The 18,266-nt window shown below is 53.3% G+C and overlaps 1 protein-coding gene across 1 annotated transcript in view; it reads right to left on the bottom strand.

Annotated features, from left to right (window-relative positions):
• Positions 1-300: 300 nt before the first annotated feature.
• The window catches only part of LOC147100666 (uncharacterized), a 46,712-nt gene continuing 28,746 nt past the window's right edge, over positions 301-18,266 (bottom strand). Inside the window, exons 3-11 of the mRNA XM_085967158.1 lie at positions 9,690-9,818; positions 8,926-9,072; positions 8,727-8,820; positions 7,029-7,170; positions 6,682-6,811; positions 5,655-5,729; positions 5,204-5,241; positions 3,645-3,972; positions 301-2,557 (exon numbers count right to left, since the gene is read on the bottom strand). Of these exons, the coding sequence (XP_085823284.1) occupies positions 2,187-2,557; positions 3,645-3,972; positions 5,204-5,241; positions 5,655-5,729; positions 6,682-6,811; positions 7,029-7,170; positions 8,727-8,820; positions 8,926-9,072; positions 9,690-9,818 (1,454 nt within the window). The 3' untranslated portion in view covers positions 301-2,186. The remainder of the gene's footprint in view (positions 2,558-3,644; positions 3,973-5,203; positions 5,242-5,654; positions 5,730-6,681; positions 6,812-7,028; positions 7,171-8,726; positions 8,821-8,925; positions 9,073-9,689; positions 9,819-18,266) is intronic.

Genomic DNA, 18,266 nt, shown 5'->3' with positions numbered 1-18,266 from the left:
GGGAGGATTCTTGAGTTTGAGTGAAAACGTTTTCCAATACCAGCTCAGCCCCAGTGATACGGCTAAAATCGCCACAACCAGCCTCACTGAGCAGTGTCCATTTACCCACCAGATTCTCGAGGAGTGGTGGGAAGGAAGCAGTAACGGCATTTAGGACAGGTAACATCATCATAGTACTTGGGATCTTTACCAGAACCAGTGCAACATGCTGGATGGGCCTCAGTTTAACATCTCCAAACTGGACCGGCGACATGTTTTAATGCCTCTCCGCCCCACCTTTGCTCAGTATATAAAATGCACTAACAGTATAAAAATATTTATTATCAGTGCCATTATACAGACTAATATCAGCTTATTAACACAGAATCACATCAACCACAAGCCTCCCTCCCCTCTCCTGCACTCCCTGCATTTTCATCTGATTCCAAAACAGACAAAAATAAACTACACTAAAATATTCACACAAAGAAGGGACAGGCATGGAGAGGGCGAAGAAGGGAAGAGAGATGGAGAGAAGGGGAAGAGAGATGGAGGCAGAGAAAGGGATAAAGAGAAGGGGAAAGAGATGGAGAGAGAAGAGGAGTGATGGAGAGAGGAGGGGAAGAGAGGGAGAGGGATGAAGAGGGAGAGGAAGGGAAAGGTGGAAAAAGAGAAAGAGAAGGGAAAGTGATGGAGAGAGAAGGGGAGAGAGGGAAAGGAATGGAGAGGTGGAGAAAGGGATGAAGAGAAGGGTGAGGGCTGGAGAGAGAGAGATAGAGAAAGATAAAGGGCTAGGTAGGGAGAGAGGAGAGTGAAAGGGTGGTTTGACTTTATACAATTAGCTGCACCCACAGGATATTGAATAATCAAATTTCTTAATCTGGGTTTAACACATACTCATATTCACATTAGCTCTTTGTAGTCCAAGGTATTATGGGATAATAGTAAGGACTCCCAGGATGCAGTGTGATGAGGCTGGGTTTGTTTCGGAGATGTGGAGTGAGGAACAGGACAGACAGGCGCTCAGGTTAATGTCCATCTGAACAGGGAGCAGTGCAGAGCCAGACTAACACCATAGTGTCTCAAACTCTGGACTGGATTCAGTCCTACACTCAACACTTGAACATCAGAGCATCATGGAGCGGAGTTCTGCTGCGGCTGGGCAGAGTTATTAAGATAGGCTACAAGAGCTGGGACTCCACACTTTAGAGAAGCGAATAGTGATGAAGGGAATAGATTGTGTTTGAATTGACAGTTTGTTCCAATTAAATAGTTTCGGGGGGGACCAGGAGTCACAATTTTAAGTTGTACAAAGCCAGATCCAGGTTAGATGTCAGGAGGTGGTTCTTTTCCCGGAGAATACTGGGCCTCGGGAACAGGCTGCTGTCTCGTGGGGTGAATGCTGATTTGCTGAATTCCTTCAAGTGAGAGCTGGACCTGTTTCTGGCTGGGGCGGAGATCACCTTATACAGAAGGTAGATACTGCAAGGAATTCCGGGCCTCTAGGGTGATCTCCTGGACTAGTTTTGATTGCCTCGATGGGTCGGAGAGAAATTTCCCAGATTTTTTTCCCCAAATTGGCCTGGGTTTTTTCTGGTTTTTCGCCTCTCCCAGGAGATGACATGGTTTTGGGTGGGGTGGAGAGTGTATCTAGTGATACACAAGGTATCGCAAGTGTGTGGGATAGGCTGGATGGACCAGAGGGTCTTTACCTGTCCGTGTGGGCGGAGTTCTGCTGGGGCTGGGCGGAGTTCTGCTGGGGCTGGGCGGAGTTCTGTTGGTCTAACTGGGACACCTGCTGGTTTCTGCTGGCTTCAATAACAACCTTTGGATCCTGGCATTGTCTTAACAGAATCATTAAAGCTGCCATTAGTCATTCCAGGATCAGCCCAGGATCAGTCTCGGGTCAGCCTCAGACCACAGTCAGTCCAGTGTTGGTTTCAGCCCAGCCCCGGGGTTGGTGAAGTTTGAGCTGTGGTTCTGGAAGCTCCTCCTGATTCTCCATTCCCAGTCACCTGGTCCACACAGCAGGCGGGTGGACTTTCACAGGACAGTTTAACACTGCTCCACCCCCCACATCACAAACATCCATCTTTAAATCAGGAATCAGAAGCTGGTGAGCGAGGGCCTCAGTCACAGGTCATCAGAGACACAAGCTGCCTTCAACACAAGGACACAGGCCCTTCCGTGTGGCCTTCATTCCTCGCTCAGTAAAAGTTCCCAGAAGTGTCCTGGACTGGAAGCCGCAACTCCTTCCCATTCTCCTGGTGTGGCACTGAGTTATACTGTCGCCAGTGACCTTCACTCTCGGCCTCCACCGGCACACCGGCCTCTTTCCATTTCTCCGACTCCGAGCCCTTCTGTTCTTCCTGGATCGGAAACCCTTCATCCACTTCAGTTCCCTCCTCCTCCGGAGCAGGAAAATCCTCCTCTGGAGCAAGAAGATCCTCCTCGGCAGAGCCTGGTCTGGAGGCCCCGTCTCCCCGGCGATGACAGAAGTTGACATAACACTTGCCCGTGTTTATTGTAACGCTCACTGTCGGGTTTCCACTGAATTCCATCGCAGGCGACGGGGTTCCTGCTCAAACACAGCAATCAGTTCCATTCAATATAAGTCATTCCTCCCTCCGACCTGAACCACTGCCTCACTGGAACACTGGATCCAGTGGCACTGCCTCTCCCTGGAGGGCACTGGATCCAGGGGCACCACCTCTCACTGAGGGCACTGGATCCAGGGGCACCACCTCTCACTGAGGGCACTGGATCCAGGGGTACTGACTCTCACTGAGGGCACTGGATCCAGGGGCACCACCTCTCACTGGGGGCTTTGGATCCAGTGGCACCACCTCTCACTGGGGGCTCTGGATCCAGGGGCACCACCTCTCACTGGGGGCTCTGGATCCAGGGGCACCACCTCTCACTGGGGGCACTGGGTCCAGGGGTACTGACTCTCACTGAGGGCACTGGATCCAGGGGCACCACTTCTCACTGGGGGCTCTGGATCCAGGGGCACCACCTCTCACTGGGGGCTCTGGATCCAGGGGCACCACCTCTCACTGGGGGCTCTGGATCCAGGGGCACCACCTCTCACTGGGGGCTCTGGATCCAGGGGAACCGCCTCTCACTGGGGACAGTGGATCCAGGTGTTGATTCTTTGGGATATGGGTTCTAAGGGCACTGGCCTCCCTCTGGTATCACACCCAGTTGTCCACTCATTCACACTTACTCACACTATCACATACGTATGTGCACGCAAACGCTCACATACACACACTCACTCTGACACACTCACTCATTCTCTCACACATTGACACATTCACTCACTGAATCACACACACGATCTCACACACACACACTCCGTCACACTGGCAGGGGCTGCTGGACAATGCTGAGCTGAGCCTTGGCCGATCCCCTCCCTCGCGCAGTGGTACAGTCCTGCCTGCTGAGCGAATGTTTGGGAACGGAGCGCAGCATCTGATTGCGGGGCATTAAAGTCTCCTTTATCTTTGACTTTCTGAGGCGCTGTAAAATATTAGGCCCAGTCTGTGTCGGCTGGGGGCTGGGGCAAGCAGGAGTGGATCTGCGTCCAGGCCGCTCCTGCCTGTAACTGGGCCCAAGCTCTAGCCCTTCGAATGTTAAGCCTGATGAATCCGGAGTTGTCCTACCTGAGCTGGGCCGGGATTCCCTGCTGATGTATCCCTGGTCTTCCTGGGAATCTATGTGTGAATAATTGTTCAAATGGGCGAGAGCGAGGTGGGTCTGGGTCCGATCCTCCTCCTTTGAGCTGTAACCTGTGTCTGGCTTCCTTCTGACACCTCGCGATTCACCGCTGCTGGACCTGGACAGTGAGCCGAGCCGGTCTGTCCCAGACACTGATCCCATTACACCACCGTTCTGCTCACGCGTCCCATTCCCGGGGCTCACAACCTCCGGCTCACTTTCATTCACACCAATTAAACAAACTGTCTCCACTGGGTTGGCTTTCTTCAATGGCTGGCGGAGAAAGTAATTCACAAAAAAATCACAAAGGATCAAAGAAAGAAAGACTTGCATTTCTATAGCTCCTTTCATGACCACCGGACGTCTCAAAGCGCTTTACAGGCTATGAAGTACTTTTGGAGTGCAGTCACCATTGTAATGTGGGAAACGCGACAGCCAATTTGCGCACAGCAAGCTCCCACAAACAGCAATGTGATAATGGCCAGATAATCTGTTTTTGTTATGTTGATTGAGGGATAAATATTGGCCAGGACACCGGGGAGAACTCCCCTGCTCTTCTAAATAGTGCCATGAGATCTTTTATGTCCACCTGAGAGAGCAGACGGGGCCTCGGTTTAATGTCTCATCCGAAAGACTGCAACCCTCCCACAGTACCTGCTCTCTTGCGAAGGACACAGCACTCCCTCAGCATTGCACTGGAGTGTCAGCCTAAAGAACCAACGGTTTCTCTGCAAACCATCACCGCACATCCACCTCCCCTCCCCTCCCCTCCACCCCAACGCCCCCCACCACCCCCTGCACCCCATCTCCCCCACACCCCAACAGTGGTCAGTACCCAGGAACTGAACCCCAGTTGACATGTGAAAGGAAAGTTGTAGTGTATGTACCTTTAAGGAAGAACTACTTTTACAGCTCCTGTATACTGTAGTACCGGCAGTGACCACACCTGTATATAAGCCTTGAGCATGCCTCTGTACCCCCAGTCTTGAGACTACCCTACTCCAGTAAACACCTGTTGATTGTTAAGTTACAGCATCCATGTAGTTATTGAAAAACATCATACTCTCAGAATCACGGATCTAACAAAAGTAATGACACACAAAGGGTGGTTCACCTTTTGCCCACTCTCACGGTTTTATTTATTTTTAGTCTGTACGCTCACTGTGAACACACACTGCCCTTTCCTCCCTGCTTCCAGCTTCCTCTCAGCTTCCAGTCCAGCAGTTCCCCGGTCTTGGCAAAAGTGCTCATGGGCTTCAGTGAGGTTCTGGTGGGGTCCCTCCTGGGGTGCGGGTGTGGGTCAGCATTGCTCTGACCCTGTGAACCCTGACCCCTGACCCTGTGTGCTAATGTTGTGAGACCGAGCGCACGCATGGTCTCCAGTGACTCGCGGACTGTGTACCAGGGTATGGGAGCCCGTGAGACACACAACACTCAGACCTGGGCTTGGTCAGTGAGCTCACAGCCCACCTTTGTTGGTGTGAAATGGGATTTTAATCCTTACCACATTGGCACTCTGATCCCAGAGGTCAGGCTTCCTCCCTGAGAGAAAACAGAAAGAACAAGGAATTAAATCACTGCCATGGGATTGGTCAGGGTCCCAGGGTACAGTTGGATCCTGGGGGACGGGCTCAGTTCTGCCCATGTGCGAGGGGAAGGATGGGACAATGGCGACAGGTTATTCCCCATTCCCAGACTGATGCTGATTCATCACACAGCTGCAGCTCCAGGACAGACTGCGCATCACCAGGGAAACCATCACACACTGAGGGCACTGGGAGCAAGCAGCGAGACGACCCTCTCACACTGTTAGCACCAGGCGCGGAAATGTGCAGAACCCATGGACGGCCACCAGAGGGCAAGTGGGTACAGTGATTCAACACAACTGGTTTACAGTAAATAGAATAACCGATACCCGGGAGTGAGTTACAGGCTGCAATCTAATCTCACAGTACCTGCTCTCTTGCGAAGGACACAGACGATTATCACAGTTGCCACAATGATCAAGATGACAGCCCCGCAGGAGATTGCTGGAAAACAACAGAAGGAAGTTGACTTTCTACCGAGAGTACAAATCGAGCTGAGGAAGGGAGGGGAATCAGAAAACTAGGCCCAGACCATTAACAGGAAGCAATGGGACCCCAGGGCACACGGCCCCAGGGCGGAGGGACACGCGGCCCCAGGGCGGAGGGGCACGCGGCCCCAGGGCGGAGGGGCACGCGGCCCAGGGCGGAGGGGCACGCGGCCCCAGGGCGGAGGGACACGCGGCCCCAGGGTGGAGGGACACGCGGCCCCAGGGCGAAGGGGGGAGGGACACGAGGCCCCAGGGCGGAGGGGGGAGGGAAACGAGGCCCCAGGGCAGAGGGGGGAGGGACACACGGCCCCAGGGCAGAGGGGGGAGGGACACGAGGCCCCAGGGCGGAGGGGGGAGGGACACGGGGCCCCAGGGCGGAGGGGCACGCGGCCCCAGGGCGGAGGGACACGTGGTCCCAGGGCGGAGGGGGGAGTGACACGAGGCCCCAGGGCAGAGAGGGGAGGGACACGAGGCCCCAGGGCGGAGAGGGGAGGGACACGAGGCCCCAGGGCGGAGGGGGGAGGGACACGAGGCCCCAGGGCGGAGGGGGGAGGGACACGAGGCCCCAGGGCGGAGGGGGGAGGGACACGAGGCCCCAGGGCGGAGGGGGGAGGGACACGAGGCCCCAGGGCGGAGGGGGGAGGGACACGAGGCCCCAGGGCGGAGGGGGGAGGGACACGAGGCCCCAGGGCGGAGAGGGGAGGGACACGAGGCCCCAGGGCGGAGGGGGGAGGGACACGAGGCCCCAGGGCGGAGGGGGGAGGGACACGAGGCCCCAGGGCAGAGAGGGGATGGACAGGGGGCCCCAGGGTGGAGGGACGCACAGCCCGTGGGCAGAGAGGCCCCAGGACGAAGGGTGGGATTGTAAAGCATCAATCAAAGAAAAAAAACTGAACCCCCAAACTCACCCACTACCCAGTGGAGAGGCAGAGAGCGGGATGTAGGCAAATTCCGGCTGGTCGCCTCATTCCGATGGCTGCTGGAAGTGATGTCACTGCTGCTCACAGTCTCTATTTCCACCTCAGTCGGATGTGTGACCTGGACAGGGAAATAAACAGTGCTAAAGAGAGTGACAAAGTGCTTACACATGCACTACAGCACACAGAGCGGGCTGGTATAGGGGGAACCAGTCCCAGGAGCTGGACTGGGGGTGCCCTTGATACTGGCTCACTCTACAGGGACCCCTCCACAACACAGTGAGGGATGGCGCAGTGCCGATGATCCCAATTAATGAAGAGAATGTGGGACCCGGTACCTGTGTCGGAGCAGGAGAGCTGGGCCCAGGCTTCGGAGTTGTGTCTCTCTGCACAGGGGGCTGTGGCAATAACTCGGTGCTGCAAATTGCATCACTGGTGCTGCTCCCATTGTGTAAAGTCTTCCTTCCCAGCATCGCACATCTGCAAAGAAACCACTGCATTAAACATTGCGACACCCTCGAGTGAAGCCTCAGCCAGCGACTGACACTCGCAGGTGGGAAATTAACAGAAACCCTCACAGATATTTCCAACGGAATCGCAATATTGCACGCCCCCGAACCCGCAAACCCATCGTGCACCGACAGTCAGCCCGGCTGGGGTCAGGCAACTCACAGAGTCCATTTACCTCAACACAGGTACCCGCGCACCATGTACTCCCAGACTCAACACACAGCCAACCCCATGAAGCAGGTTGTGGAACAGGTAGAAATTCAGCTGTTGGAGATGAGAATCTTGGTCTATTGGCTACAAGGCCACATGTGAGATCAGCTGACACAGCCTCGGCCCAGTTCCAGTGGGTCCCAATCCACCGGGCAAAAGTGGCCTTAAATCGGCATCGATGTGGCACTAGGTTACCAATCTCACATTGAGCGGCCACAGGATGGACAGCACTGAAAAATTAGCACGGGAGCTTTACTCAGTATCTAACCCGTGCTGTACCTCTCCCAGGAGTGTTTGATGGGACAGTGTAGAGGGAGCTTTACTCTGTATCTAACCCATGCTGTACCTGCTCTGGGAGTGTTTGATGGGGCAGTGTAGAGGGAGCTTTACTCTGTATCTAACCCATGCTGTACCTGCCCTGGGAGTGTTTGATGGGACAGTGTAGAGGGAGCTTTACTCTGTATCTAACCCATGCTGTACCTGCCCTGGGAGTGTTTGATGGGGCAGTGTAGAGGGAGCTTTACTCTGTATCTAACCCATGCTGTACCTGCCCTGGGAGTGTTTGATGGGGCAGTGTAGAGGGAGCTTTACTCTGTATCTAACCCCTGCTGTACCTGCCCTGGGAGTGTTTGATGGGACAGTGTAGAGGGAGCTTTACTCTGTATCTAACCCATGCTGTACCTGCTCTGGGAGTGTTTGATGGGACGGTGTAGCGGGAGCTTTACTCTGTATCTAACCCATGCTGTACCTGCCCTGGGAGTGTTTGATGGGGCAGTGTAGAGGGAGCTTTACTCTGTATCTAACCCATGCTGTACCTGCCCTGGGAGTGTTTGATGGGGCAGTGTAGAGGGAGCTTTACTCTGTATCTAACCCCTGCTGTACCTGCCCTGGGAGTGTTTGATGGGACAGTGTAGAGGGAGCTTTACTCTGTATCTAACCTATGCTGTACCTGCTCTGGGAGTGTTTGATGGGACGGTGTAGAGGGAGCTTTACTCTGTATCTAACCCGTGCTGTACCTGCCCTGGGAGTGTTTGATGGGACAGTGTAGAGGGAGCTTTACTCTGTATCTAACCCCTGCTGTACCTGCCCTGGGAGTGTTTGATGGGACAGTGTAGAGGGAGCTTTACTCTGTATCTAACCCGTGCTGTACCTGCCCTGGGAGTGTTTCATGGGATGGTGTAGAGGGAGCTTTACTCTGTATCTAACCCGTGCTGTACCTGCCCTGGGAGTGTTTGATGCTGTCACTGGGTCCCTGAGTGTTCTATTTGCAGGAGTCTATCATATAAGCCACATTTCTAACACAAAGAGACACTTACTCAGTGTGTGGGCTGCAGCGCTCAGTGGGAGAGACTTTATTGGAGAATGTTCCAGAAGCACACGGTGCACATTCTACATCCGAATCTTTAGTTCCTGCGATTCATAAACACAAAGTTACACTTCGTGGCAACGTCCCTCTCGGCAAATGCCGGCAATACCCCGACAATAGGAAGAGCTGCAGATCTGACATCATCTTACCTTCTATACTGACACCATGACCTTCCTGGCATGCGGTGTGCTTCCTGCACTGGTTACATGTATTTCTACCATCAACGCAGTGTAGGCCCTCACGGCAGTGGCAAACCCTCATGGTGGTTGAAGTGCAGTCCTGATCCATTTCCTGATCTGTAAAAAGGAGGGAAAATGAAAAGGTAGAGCTGGGGAATACCGTGCGCACAGACTCTACTTCCCGCCCTCAGACGCTCACGGACTGCAGGCAGCTGGCTGCGACTGAGTGACCCAACAAATAGTACGAGAGAACCGAGCTCAATGGGTCGCGCCAGCCATGGGTTGGCACGGTGATACCCAGCCTCAGCTACTCTATCTCCATGGCGACAGAGTACAGGAGCTCAGTGATGCACAGTGAATGTCTGCGGCATCAGCTCAAAGCCAGGAGTGGGGTCGGGGGTTCAGGGGTTGTTAGGGTGTTATTTTTAATATTCCAGTTCTCCCCGCACCGCCCCCCCTCCCCACCCCGCCTCTCCTGAAGACGCTGACTCTGGCCGGCTGCGGTTCCATGGACACTGAACATCTCCAGTAACTCAGGCAGTGGTCATTCTTCACTGGGAAATCAGACAGTCAGTATCAGCAGGGGTATTTAACCATGAACGCATCACCAAGCCCGACCTTTCCTGAAGCTCAAGTCCAGCGGCCCAGTCCCCATCAGGAGGACCCCCTGGCCCTGAGTCTGATGATAGCCTCACCGCTGTCCCTCGGTGAGAAAGCAGAATCTCAGGACGTACCAGGGCTGCAGGAGGCTTCGCACGCCCTGCACTTCTTCAGCATGTTCCAGAATGCAGTGTACTGATGCTCCCCGCAGGGTGCACACTCTGTGTCTGTCGTCGCTGTGCACAGTTGTGATCTGCGCGAACCTGAAATAAAGAAACTTCATTAACCATCGGCAGAACTCAGAGGTCCAATATCGGGGGCTCTTCACCAACAACCACTTGTATTTATATAGCGCCTTTAACGTTGTATAATGTCCCAGGGTGCTTCACAGAAGTATTATAAGACAAAAAATTTGACACTGAGCCACATAAGAAATTAGGGCAGGTGACCAAAAGCTTGGTCAAAGAGGTAGGTTTTAAAGAGCGTCTTAAAGGAGGAAAGAGGTAGAGAGGTTTAGGCAGGGAATTCCAGAGCTTAGGGCCTAGGCAACAGAAGGCACGGCTACCAATGGTTGAGCGATTATAATCAGGGATTCTCAAGAGGGCAGAATTAGAGGAGTGCAGATATCTCGGGGGTTATTGTGGGGCTGAAGCAGATTACAGAGATAGGGAGGGGCGAGGCCATGGAGGGATTTGAAAACAAGGATGAGAATTTTGAAATCGAGGCGTTGCTTAACCAGGAGCCAATGTAGGTCAGTGAGCACAGGGGTGATGGGTGAATGGGACTTGGTGCAAGTTAGGACATGGGCAGCCGAGTTTTCTATCACCTCAAGGTTACAGAGGGTAGAACGTGGAAGGCCAGCCAGGAGTGTGTTGGAATAGTCAAGTCTAGAGGTAACAAAGGCATGGATGAGGATTTCAGCAGCAGATGAGCTGAGGCAAGGGCGGAGAAAGGCGATGTTACGGAGGTGGAAATAGGTGGTCTTAGTGATGGGGTTGGAAGCTCACTTCAGGTCTCATTCCTCGGGCCTCATTGTTCAGGTGTAGCGAGTTGCGCCCGGTGAAGCGTCGCAGCGACCCTCGGGTAAGTGACCTTTCACCTCAGCTTCAGCAGTGGCCTGGACTACAGAAACTGACCTTTCACCTCAGCCTCTCAGCAAAAACAAAGGCCCAGCTAGACCAAGAGAAGCCGCAAAGCCATGCACCCACCCCCCCCCTTTGAATTCCTGAAAGGGTTAACGACTTCTGCCAAAAAGGATTTGGATGATTCAGGGTTACGGGTCCTTGATGATAAATACAGCTGCAGAGTTTCCGATTTAACTCAGACTTGCCCTCGCCTGGCCCCTCTCTGGCTCCAGTTCCTCAATCAGCATCTCCTGAACATCTTTCAACCGACTCCCTGCTCAGAAACAATTACTTTCTGTTAATGAAATGGCTTCTTAGACTCCCAAGTTGGACGTGTGTGTTTATAGGTCCCGGAGGGGGCGGTGGAGGGAGGGAGGGTCAGGGAAAGCAGGGGGTCGGGTGGGGGGCAGAGAAGGGGGCAGATGTTGCTGATCTTAGACATTGCGTCCAGAAGCTCCTGCTGCTTGGAGTCAGAGATGAGGATGGAGCAGGTCACGGAGAGGAGCCAGAGCCTCACCTTCCCTTACCTCCCACCGGATGGTGGTCCTGGCTGTGCCGAGAGAGGCGCAGTATTGCTTAACGTGGTTAATCCAGACCTGTCCGTGGATCACCGAGCTGTCAGGCACTGGGTGTACAGTGTGGGACTCTGGGAGTGTTTGATGGAACGGTGCAGAGGGAGCTTGACTCTGTGTCTAACCTGCGCTTATATCTGGATAGTGGTCAGTGCAAGGACGCAACGCCCGCTTTTAACCATAGGAGTAGCAGAAAGCAACAAAACAAAGCTTTATCTGTGAGAGAGCGAGCAGCAATGGGGAAGGAGCCTGAATCTGCAGGTTTGCTCAGGCTCCAGTTCTGTTGGAGCTTTCTCACCCTGCACAGTCACCAGTCTCCAGTTCCTAATCACATGAGCGTTTCACCGCAGACTGCAGCTTTCTTACAGGAAGTAGAAGAAGAAAAAAACCCTGCAGTCAATTTCTTTGAAAAGCATCACTGCGGGTTTCCGCTGCAGGCTGGGCTACCGGGCACGGGACTGGGCTTCCGGGCATTGTGGTGGGGCCTGTGCTTCGGGGTACAGCCTGAGGCGGGCCTGTGCTCCGGGGTACAGCCTGAGGCGGGCCTGTGCTCCGGGGTACAGCCTGAGGCGGGCCTGTGCTCCGGGGTACAGTCTGAGGCGGGCCTGTGCTCCGGGGTACAGCCTGAGGCGGGCCTGTGCTCCGGGGTACAGCCTGAGGCGGGCCTGTGCTCTGGGATACAGCCTGAGGCCTAGAGCCACATGCGCTGCATTTCCGTGCAGGCTCGGCCTATCTGATTGAGAGTCAAAACTTCCCAGAGTTCAAACCCAAATTAGAGGTCTTGAAAAATCCTGTGCTCTAGGGTATAGCCTCAGGTGGGCCTGTGCTCAGGGTATAACCTGAGGCCTGTGCTCTGAGGTATAGCCTGAGGCCTGTGCTCTGAGGTATAGCCTGAGGCCTGTGCTCTGAGGTATAGCCTGAGGCCTGTGCTCTGAGGTATAGCCTGAGGCCTGTGCTCTGGGGTATAGCCTGAGCTCTGGGGTATAACCTGAGGCCTGTGCTCTGAGGTTAAACCAAGGCCTGTGCTCTGGGGTATAGCCTGAGGCCTGTGCTCTGGGGTATAGCCTGAGGCCTGTGCTCTGGGGTATAGCCTGAGGCCTGTGCTCTGAGGTATAGCCTGAGGCCTGTGCTCTGGGGTATAGCCTGAGGCCTGTGCTCTGGGGTATAGCCTGAGCTCTGGGGTATAACCTGAGGCCTGTGCTCTGAGGTTAAACCGAGGCCTGTGCTCTGGGGTATAGCCTGAGGCCTGTGCTTTGGAGTATAGCCTGAGGCCTGTGCTTTGGGGTATAGCCTGAGGCCTGTGCTTTGGGGTATAGCCTGAGGCCTGAGTTCTGGGGTATAACCTGAGGCCTGTGCTCTGAGGTTAAACCAAGGCCTGTGCTCTGGGGTATAGCCTGAGGCCTGAGTTCTGGGGTATAGCCTGAGGCCTGTGCTCAGGATATAACCTGAGGCCTGTGCTCTGGGGTATAGCCTGAGGCCTGTGTTCTGGGGTATAGCCTGAGGCCTGTGTTCTGGGGTATAGCCTGAGGCCTGTGCTCTGGGGTATAGCCTGAGGCCTGTGCTCTGGGGTATAGCCTGAGGCCTGTGCTCTGGGGTATAGCCTGAGGCCTGGAGCCACATGCACTACGAGTCCATGCTGACTCAGCCTATCTGATTGAGAATCAAAACTTCCCAGAGTTCAAATCCAAATTAGAGGGCTTGGAAAAGCAGAAATGTCAGTTCCTATTTAAACCCCGGGTGTGGAACTGTGCCAATCTGGTAATTATTCACAGAAATATCATCTCTCATATCTCAACTGCGATTATTCAAATCACAAATTGTGATCTGCATATTACACTCGCGCCTCTAGATATTCTCATGGGATCAGCCTCATCGGTCACTCCTGTAAGTGGATCTCACGACTTCTGTGATCTGGAGCACCCCTTTACCTGCCCAATATCTTAAAAAACAATAGTGAGAGCCAGGATATACAGAGGGACCATACTCTGCCCACAGGCTGCAGCAATGCATCACATTGTTATTACCATATGCCACTATATTATTTTCCTCTATTAGAAAAGTGGGCTGCATACACTCTCTCTCGGACCTCGGTCTAGACCCTCTCTCAGACCCCTTCTCCACTCGGACCCCTTCTGCACTCTCTCTCGGATCCCGTCTATATTCTCTCTCAGAACGAGACTCAGGCTCTAAACAGAAAGACATTTTACTGAAGTAAAACAAGTAAATGGGCTGCATGCAGCGAGCCGTGGATGCATTTAGCCAGGATGTGTGTGGGTGGGGCTGGGCGTGAGGTGGGGAGAGGGGCAGCGATGGAAAACGTGACACAGGGAGATCGACAGATACCTCGCGCGGTGAAATCATCACAACAAACTGCCACTGAGTGACAACTGAGCTGCTACTGGCTCTGTGCTGCATCAAACTGTTTTAAGACTCTTGTCTGAAGTGACTCACCCAGCCCTGGGCTTCCTCACCCTGCCCTGGGCTTCCTCACCCTGCCCTGGGCTCCCTCACCCTGCCCTGGGCTTCCTCACCCTGCCCTGGGCTCCTCACCCTGCCCTGGGCTTCCTCACCCTGCCCTGGGCTTCCTCACCCTGCCCTGGGCTCCTCACCCTGCCCTGGGCTTCCTCACCCTGCCCTGGGCTTCCTCACCCTGCCCTGGGCTTCCTCACCCTGCCCTGGGCTCCCTCACCCTGCCCTGGGCTCCCTCACCCTGCCCTGGGCTCCCTCGCCCTGCCCTGGGCTTCCTCGCCCTGCCCTGGGCTCCTCACCCTGCCCTGGGCTTCCTCGCCCTGCCCTGGGCTCCTCACCCTGCCCTGGGCGTCCTCACCCTGCCCTGGGCTCCCTCACCCTGTCTTGGGTCCCCCCCCACCCTGCCCTGGGACCCCCTCACCCTGCCCTGGGCTCCCTCACCCTGCCCTGGGCTCCCTCGCCCTGCCCTGGGCCCCCTCGCCCTGCCCTGGGCTCCCCCTCACCCTGCCCTGGGACCCCCTCACCCTGCCCTGGGCCCCCTCACTCTGCCCTGGGCCCCCCCTCACCCGGCCCTGGGCCACCTCACCCTGCCCTGGGCCCCCCCCCACCCTGCCCTGGGACCCCCTCACCCTGCCCTGGGCCCCCCCACCCTGCCCTGGGACCCCCTCACCCTGCCCTGGGCCACCTCACCCTGCCCTGGGCCCCCTCACCCTGCCCTGGGACCCCCTTACCCTGCCCTGGGACCCCCTCACCCTGCCTTGGGCCCCCTCACCCTGCCCTGGCCACCCCTCACCCTGCCCTGGCCACCCCTCACCCTGCCCTGGGCTCCCCCCCCCTGCCCTGGGCTCCCTTACCCTGCCCTGGGCCGTCCTCACCCTGCCCTGGGCCCCCTCACACTGCCCTGGGCCCCCCCTCACCAGGCCCTGGGCCATCACAGCTCAGCTTCTTCCACACTGTTTTTGCATTTGGTCCTTTCCACTCCTGAACATCGACCAAACCTGCTAACTGAATCAGACGAACCTTTGAAAACCTACATCAGCTAGAGGCTACAATCACTCCCAAAGTGATCCTAGATTGAACCCATATCACACAGCTTGAACTTTCCTATGTCCTGGTCCTGTTTGTGCTGCGTGGGATTTTATTGCTCCCCTCCTCTCCTGAAGGTGCTGACTCTCACTGGGGTTCAGGTCCCCTCCTCTCCTGAAGGTGCTGACTCTCACTGGGGTTCAGGTCCCCTCCTCTGCTGAAGGTGCTGACTCTCACTGGGGTTCAGGTCCCCTCCTCTCCTGAAGGTGCCGACTCTCACTGGGGTTCAGCTCCCCTCCTCTCCTGAAGGTGCTGACTCTCACTGGGGTTCAGGTCACCTCCTCTCCTGAAGGTGCCGACACTCACTGGGGTTCAGGTCCCCTCCTCTGCTGAAGGTGCTGACTCTCACTGGGGCTCAGGCTTGACTGGGTTGGGCTGGGGTTTGGCTATGGTGGGGCCTGGAGTTAGGTTGGGGTTGTGGCTGAGGCTAGGAGTAGTTAAATAGTTAAGTAGAGCCCTGAGTAATTTGATCGCAGGCCTTTTCCCTGAAATTGGTCTCTGTTTTTTGCCGCCCTCGGAGTTAGCCTGTTGAGTGAATGTAAAGTGTGAGACACTGGGTAATGGCTGAATCTGGAGCAAGTTCCCTTCAAGGTCTTTGTATGTTTATGTAAAACCTCCATAAAGGCCTAAAAACAGGATTTTAAAGCAGGGTGGAATGGTACAATAGCCTGACCCTGAGCTCGCTCCTTCTCGGTCTTACGATCCATGAGATTATACACAATGCTCGGATACAATGTGTACAATCCCATGGGGACACAAAGTCCAAGGTCGCATTCCTTCCACAAAGCTAGCAAGCGTTAACCCCTCACTGCCCAGACACTGCTCACATTCTCACTGCAGTCTCCCATTGATGGCGTGGCCTCAAAATTAAAGTCAGTAAAATGGTTTGATTTCTTTGATAGTCAGATGAGACAGTTTGCTTCACGTTATCTGAATCCTTTGACACAAGTCAGGAGAAGAAAACGTCACACTGGTTTGATTTTCAAACGTTCTATGCGACAATGCGCTGTTATCACATTTCCTATCTCTGTACCACTTCCCACTGCACAAACCCCAGTCTGTAGGTTTCCAGGGTTTTATTCTATCAAAGACTGAACATCACCAAACACTGTGGTTCAAATGAAACTTGCTCCTTGTAAAACCTGCCAATGTTACACCTCAAACATCCCATGTTAGCGGATAGCATGACCTGCATTTCACCAAACACATTCTTTCAAAACCAAAGGCAGAAGCTTCTCCGGTCCTTTCCGGAATGGAGTCCCACCCCCGCCACTGGATGCTGTCTCTGGGAGTCGGGCGTGTTTATTTGCAACACCAGATATCTAATTGGTCCCCTTGGAGGACGAGACACACCCAACAGTTTGTCTGGAGTGTGTAATTAGATCCTGCCTGCTGGAGTGTAATCAATATATTTGCAAAGTGTAATTTGATCCATTCACTGTGACAGCCAGGCTCCAGAGCTCACAGTGCCAACACTACTGCTTTCAGAGAACAGACAGGGCTCACCCTCTCAAGTTAGGAGCACTCACAGCGCTCACACTGCCGAGTTCAGATAGGAAGGAATGAGGCCATGGAGGGATTTTAAAATGATGATGAGAATTTTAAAATCAAGATGGTGGTGGACAATGTTCCCCCTAATTTCTTTTTGGTTGCGCAGTCCCTTTAACGGGCTATGCTGAAGGGATAATTACTAGTCCTAGCCCCTTTAGGGCTACCCTGGATCAGGCGTATTCCCCAGACGTTCACTTTCAACTAAAGTTTGAGTTAGCCGAATCCTAAAGACGCTTAATTGGGTCTAAAGGTCCAGACTATCTCTCCCTAAAGGAAAGGAACGACCTGAAGATGTTACTGTCCTCCAGATAACACTTTTAATAAGTTTAGCTAGACTGTAACATTCCGGATATTATGAGGGTCTGGAAAACTCCCTCAGAATTCTGCAACTCCTCACCAAAGAGTGTACAGAGATTGAGTTTGCGAGTTTGATGCAGAAGTACTATGTGAGACAATTCTAAAAAAATATAGATTTATTAAAGAACCGACATGTAGTTAACAGCTGGTGATTCAATCGCAACATTAACAGTTCCAAATACAAAAGCTTACAATTCTATTTCCAGAGATCCTTATTCACAAATCTTAACTTCGTTACATTTTTACATTTCTTAGTCTTATTCCAGGATATCCACCAAAATCAAATAAAAGTACCCTTTTGATCCCCGAGATACAAAGAGTTGAAGACTTACAGAGCTTGCCTCTGAAGCCTGAGAATCGCTTTGCCCCTTCAAGCGAATCTATCTTCCTATTTGAAACTCCAATTTTTATACTCTTTCTCAGTGGTATATTCTTTGAAGTTTTCTGCTGATGTAAGCTAATTATCTCGTCATTTTTCTGTTGACCCCTGCTATTCTTACAGTCAGGTCAGCTTGTAGCTTGCAGAATTATGTCTGCTGTGTAGGTGTCTCAAGCTTATCATAAAAAATGGTTGTAATAGGTGCATCTATTTGATGTCATTCTTAGCAAGGTCTTCTGTTTGTATCTTTTTACAACATGTAAATTAAAAACACCTCAACCGGATGCACCATTGTCTTCTTAGCTACCTCAACTGGTTGTACCACAGACTCCTGTCTCCGTGTTCTAAGTTTAACATAAAAATGATTTGACGGCAGGTGTTCCCTTTACTTGATGTCATTTTTACAAAGGCACATGTTTCTTTAATGTCCTGTGTTTCTTTCCAAAGTGTTGGTTTAAAACACTTTAACAGGGTATGTCATTGTATTCTTCCAAGGCTTCAGACTTTCTGGAACCTCTAACCTTCTGCTTCAATAAGGCTATTGTTTCAGTGTCAACAACTTATCTTATCTTAATAGCCTGTATGCTGTTTACAGCTTTAGATTGTTGAGGCTTCCAGATTTTCAAGCCCAGTTTGTCATGTTTTAATAAAGTCAGAATATTTCATAGAATGGTGTATTTTTCCGAGTATGGCATATTCCTTCACAACGCAGCCCTTTCAAAATTTTGCGCATGTGCAAGATCTCCCATTCAAAAGCCGGTAAGCGGCCTGTGTGGGACCTCCTGACAGTGGGATGGCTGCGCAGCTTAGCAGGAACGTTGCTAGTGAACCATAAGCCAATGTAGGTCAACGAGCACAGGGGTGAAGGGTGAATGGGACTTCTGCATGTTAGGATACATGCAGCAGAGTTTTGGATGAGCTCAAGTTCATTGAGGGTGGAAGATGGGAGGCCGGCCAGGAGAATATTGGAATAGTCGAGTCCGGCAAATAACACACAAATGTAATGTTATGCATGTTGGTAGGACCAACTCACAATATGCACTCTTTGTGAGCTGCCTTCTTGAACCGCTGCAGCCTTTTGGGGGGGGGGGGGGAGGACGTGGTGCAGGTGTAAAGGGAGTGGGGAGTGGAAGAACGTGATCCAGGCCTAAGAGAGGGTGGAAGAACGTGATC

Source organism: Somniosus microcephalus, chromosome 25 (assembly GCF_052327205.1).
Source record: "Somniosus microcephalus isolate GS21.2 chromosome 25, FLI_Smic_1.0, whole genome shotgun sequence".
In the NCBI taxonomy this organism is placed as follows: domain Eukaryota; kingdom Metazoa; phylum Chordata; class Chondrichthyes; order Squaliformes; family Somniosidae; genus Somniosus; species Somniosus microcephalus.
Note: the sequence above shows the minus strand (reverse complement) of the source record. Positions and strands in the feature narration are given on the sequence as shown.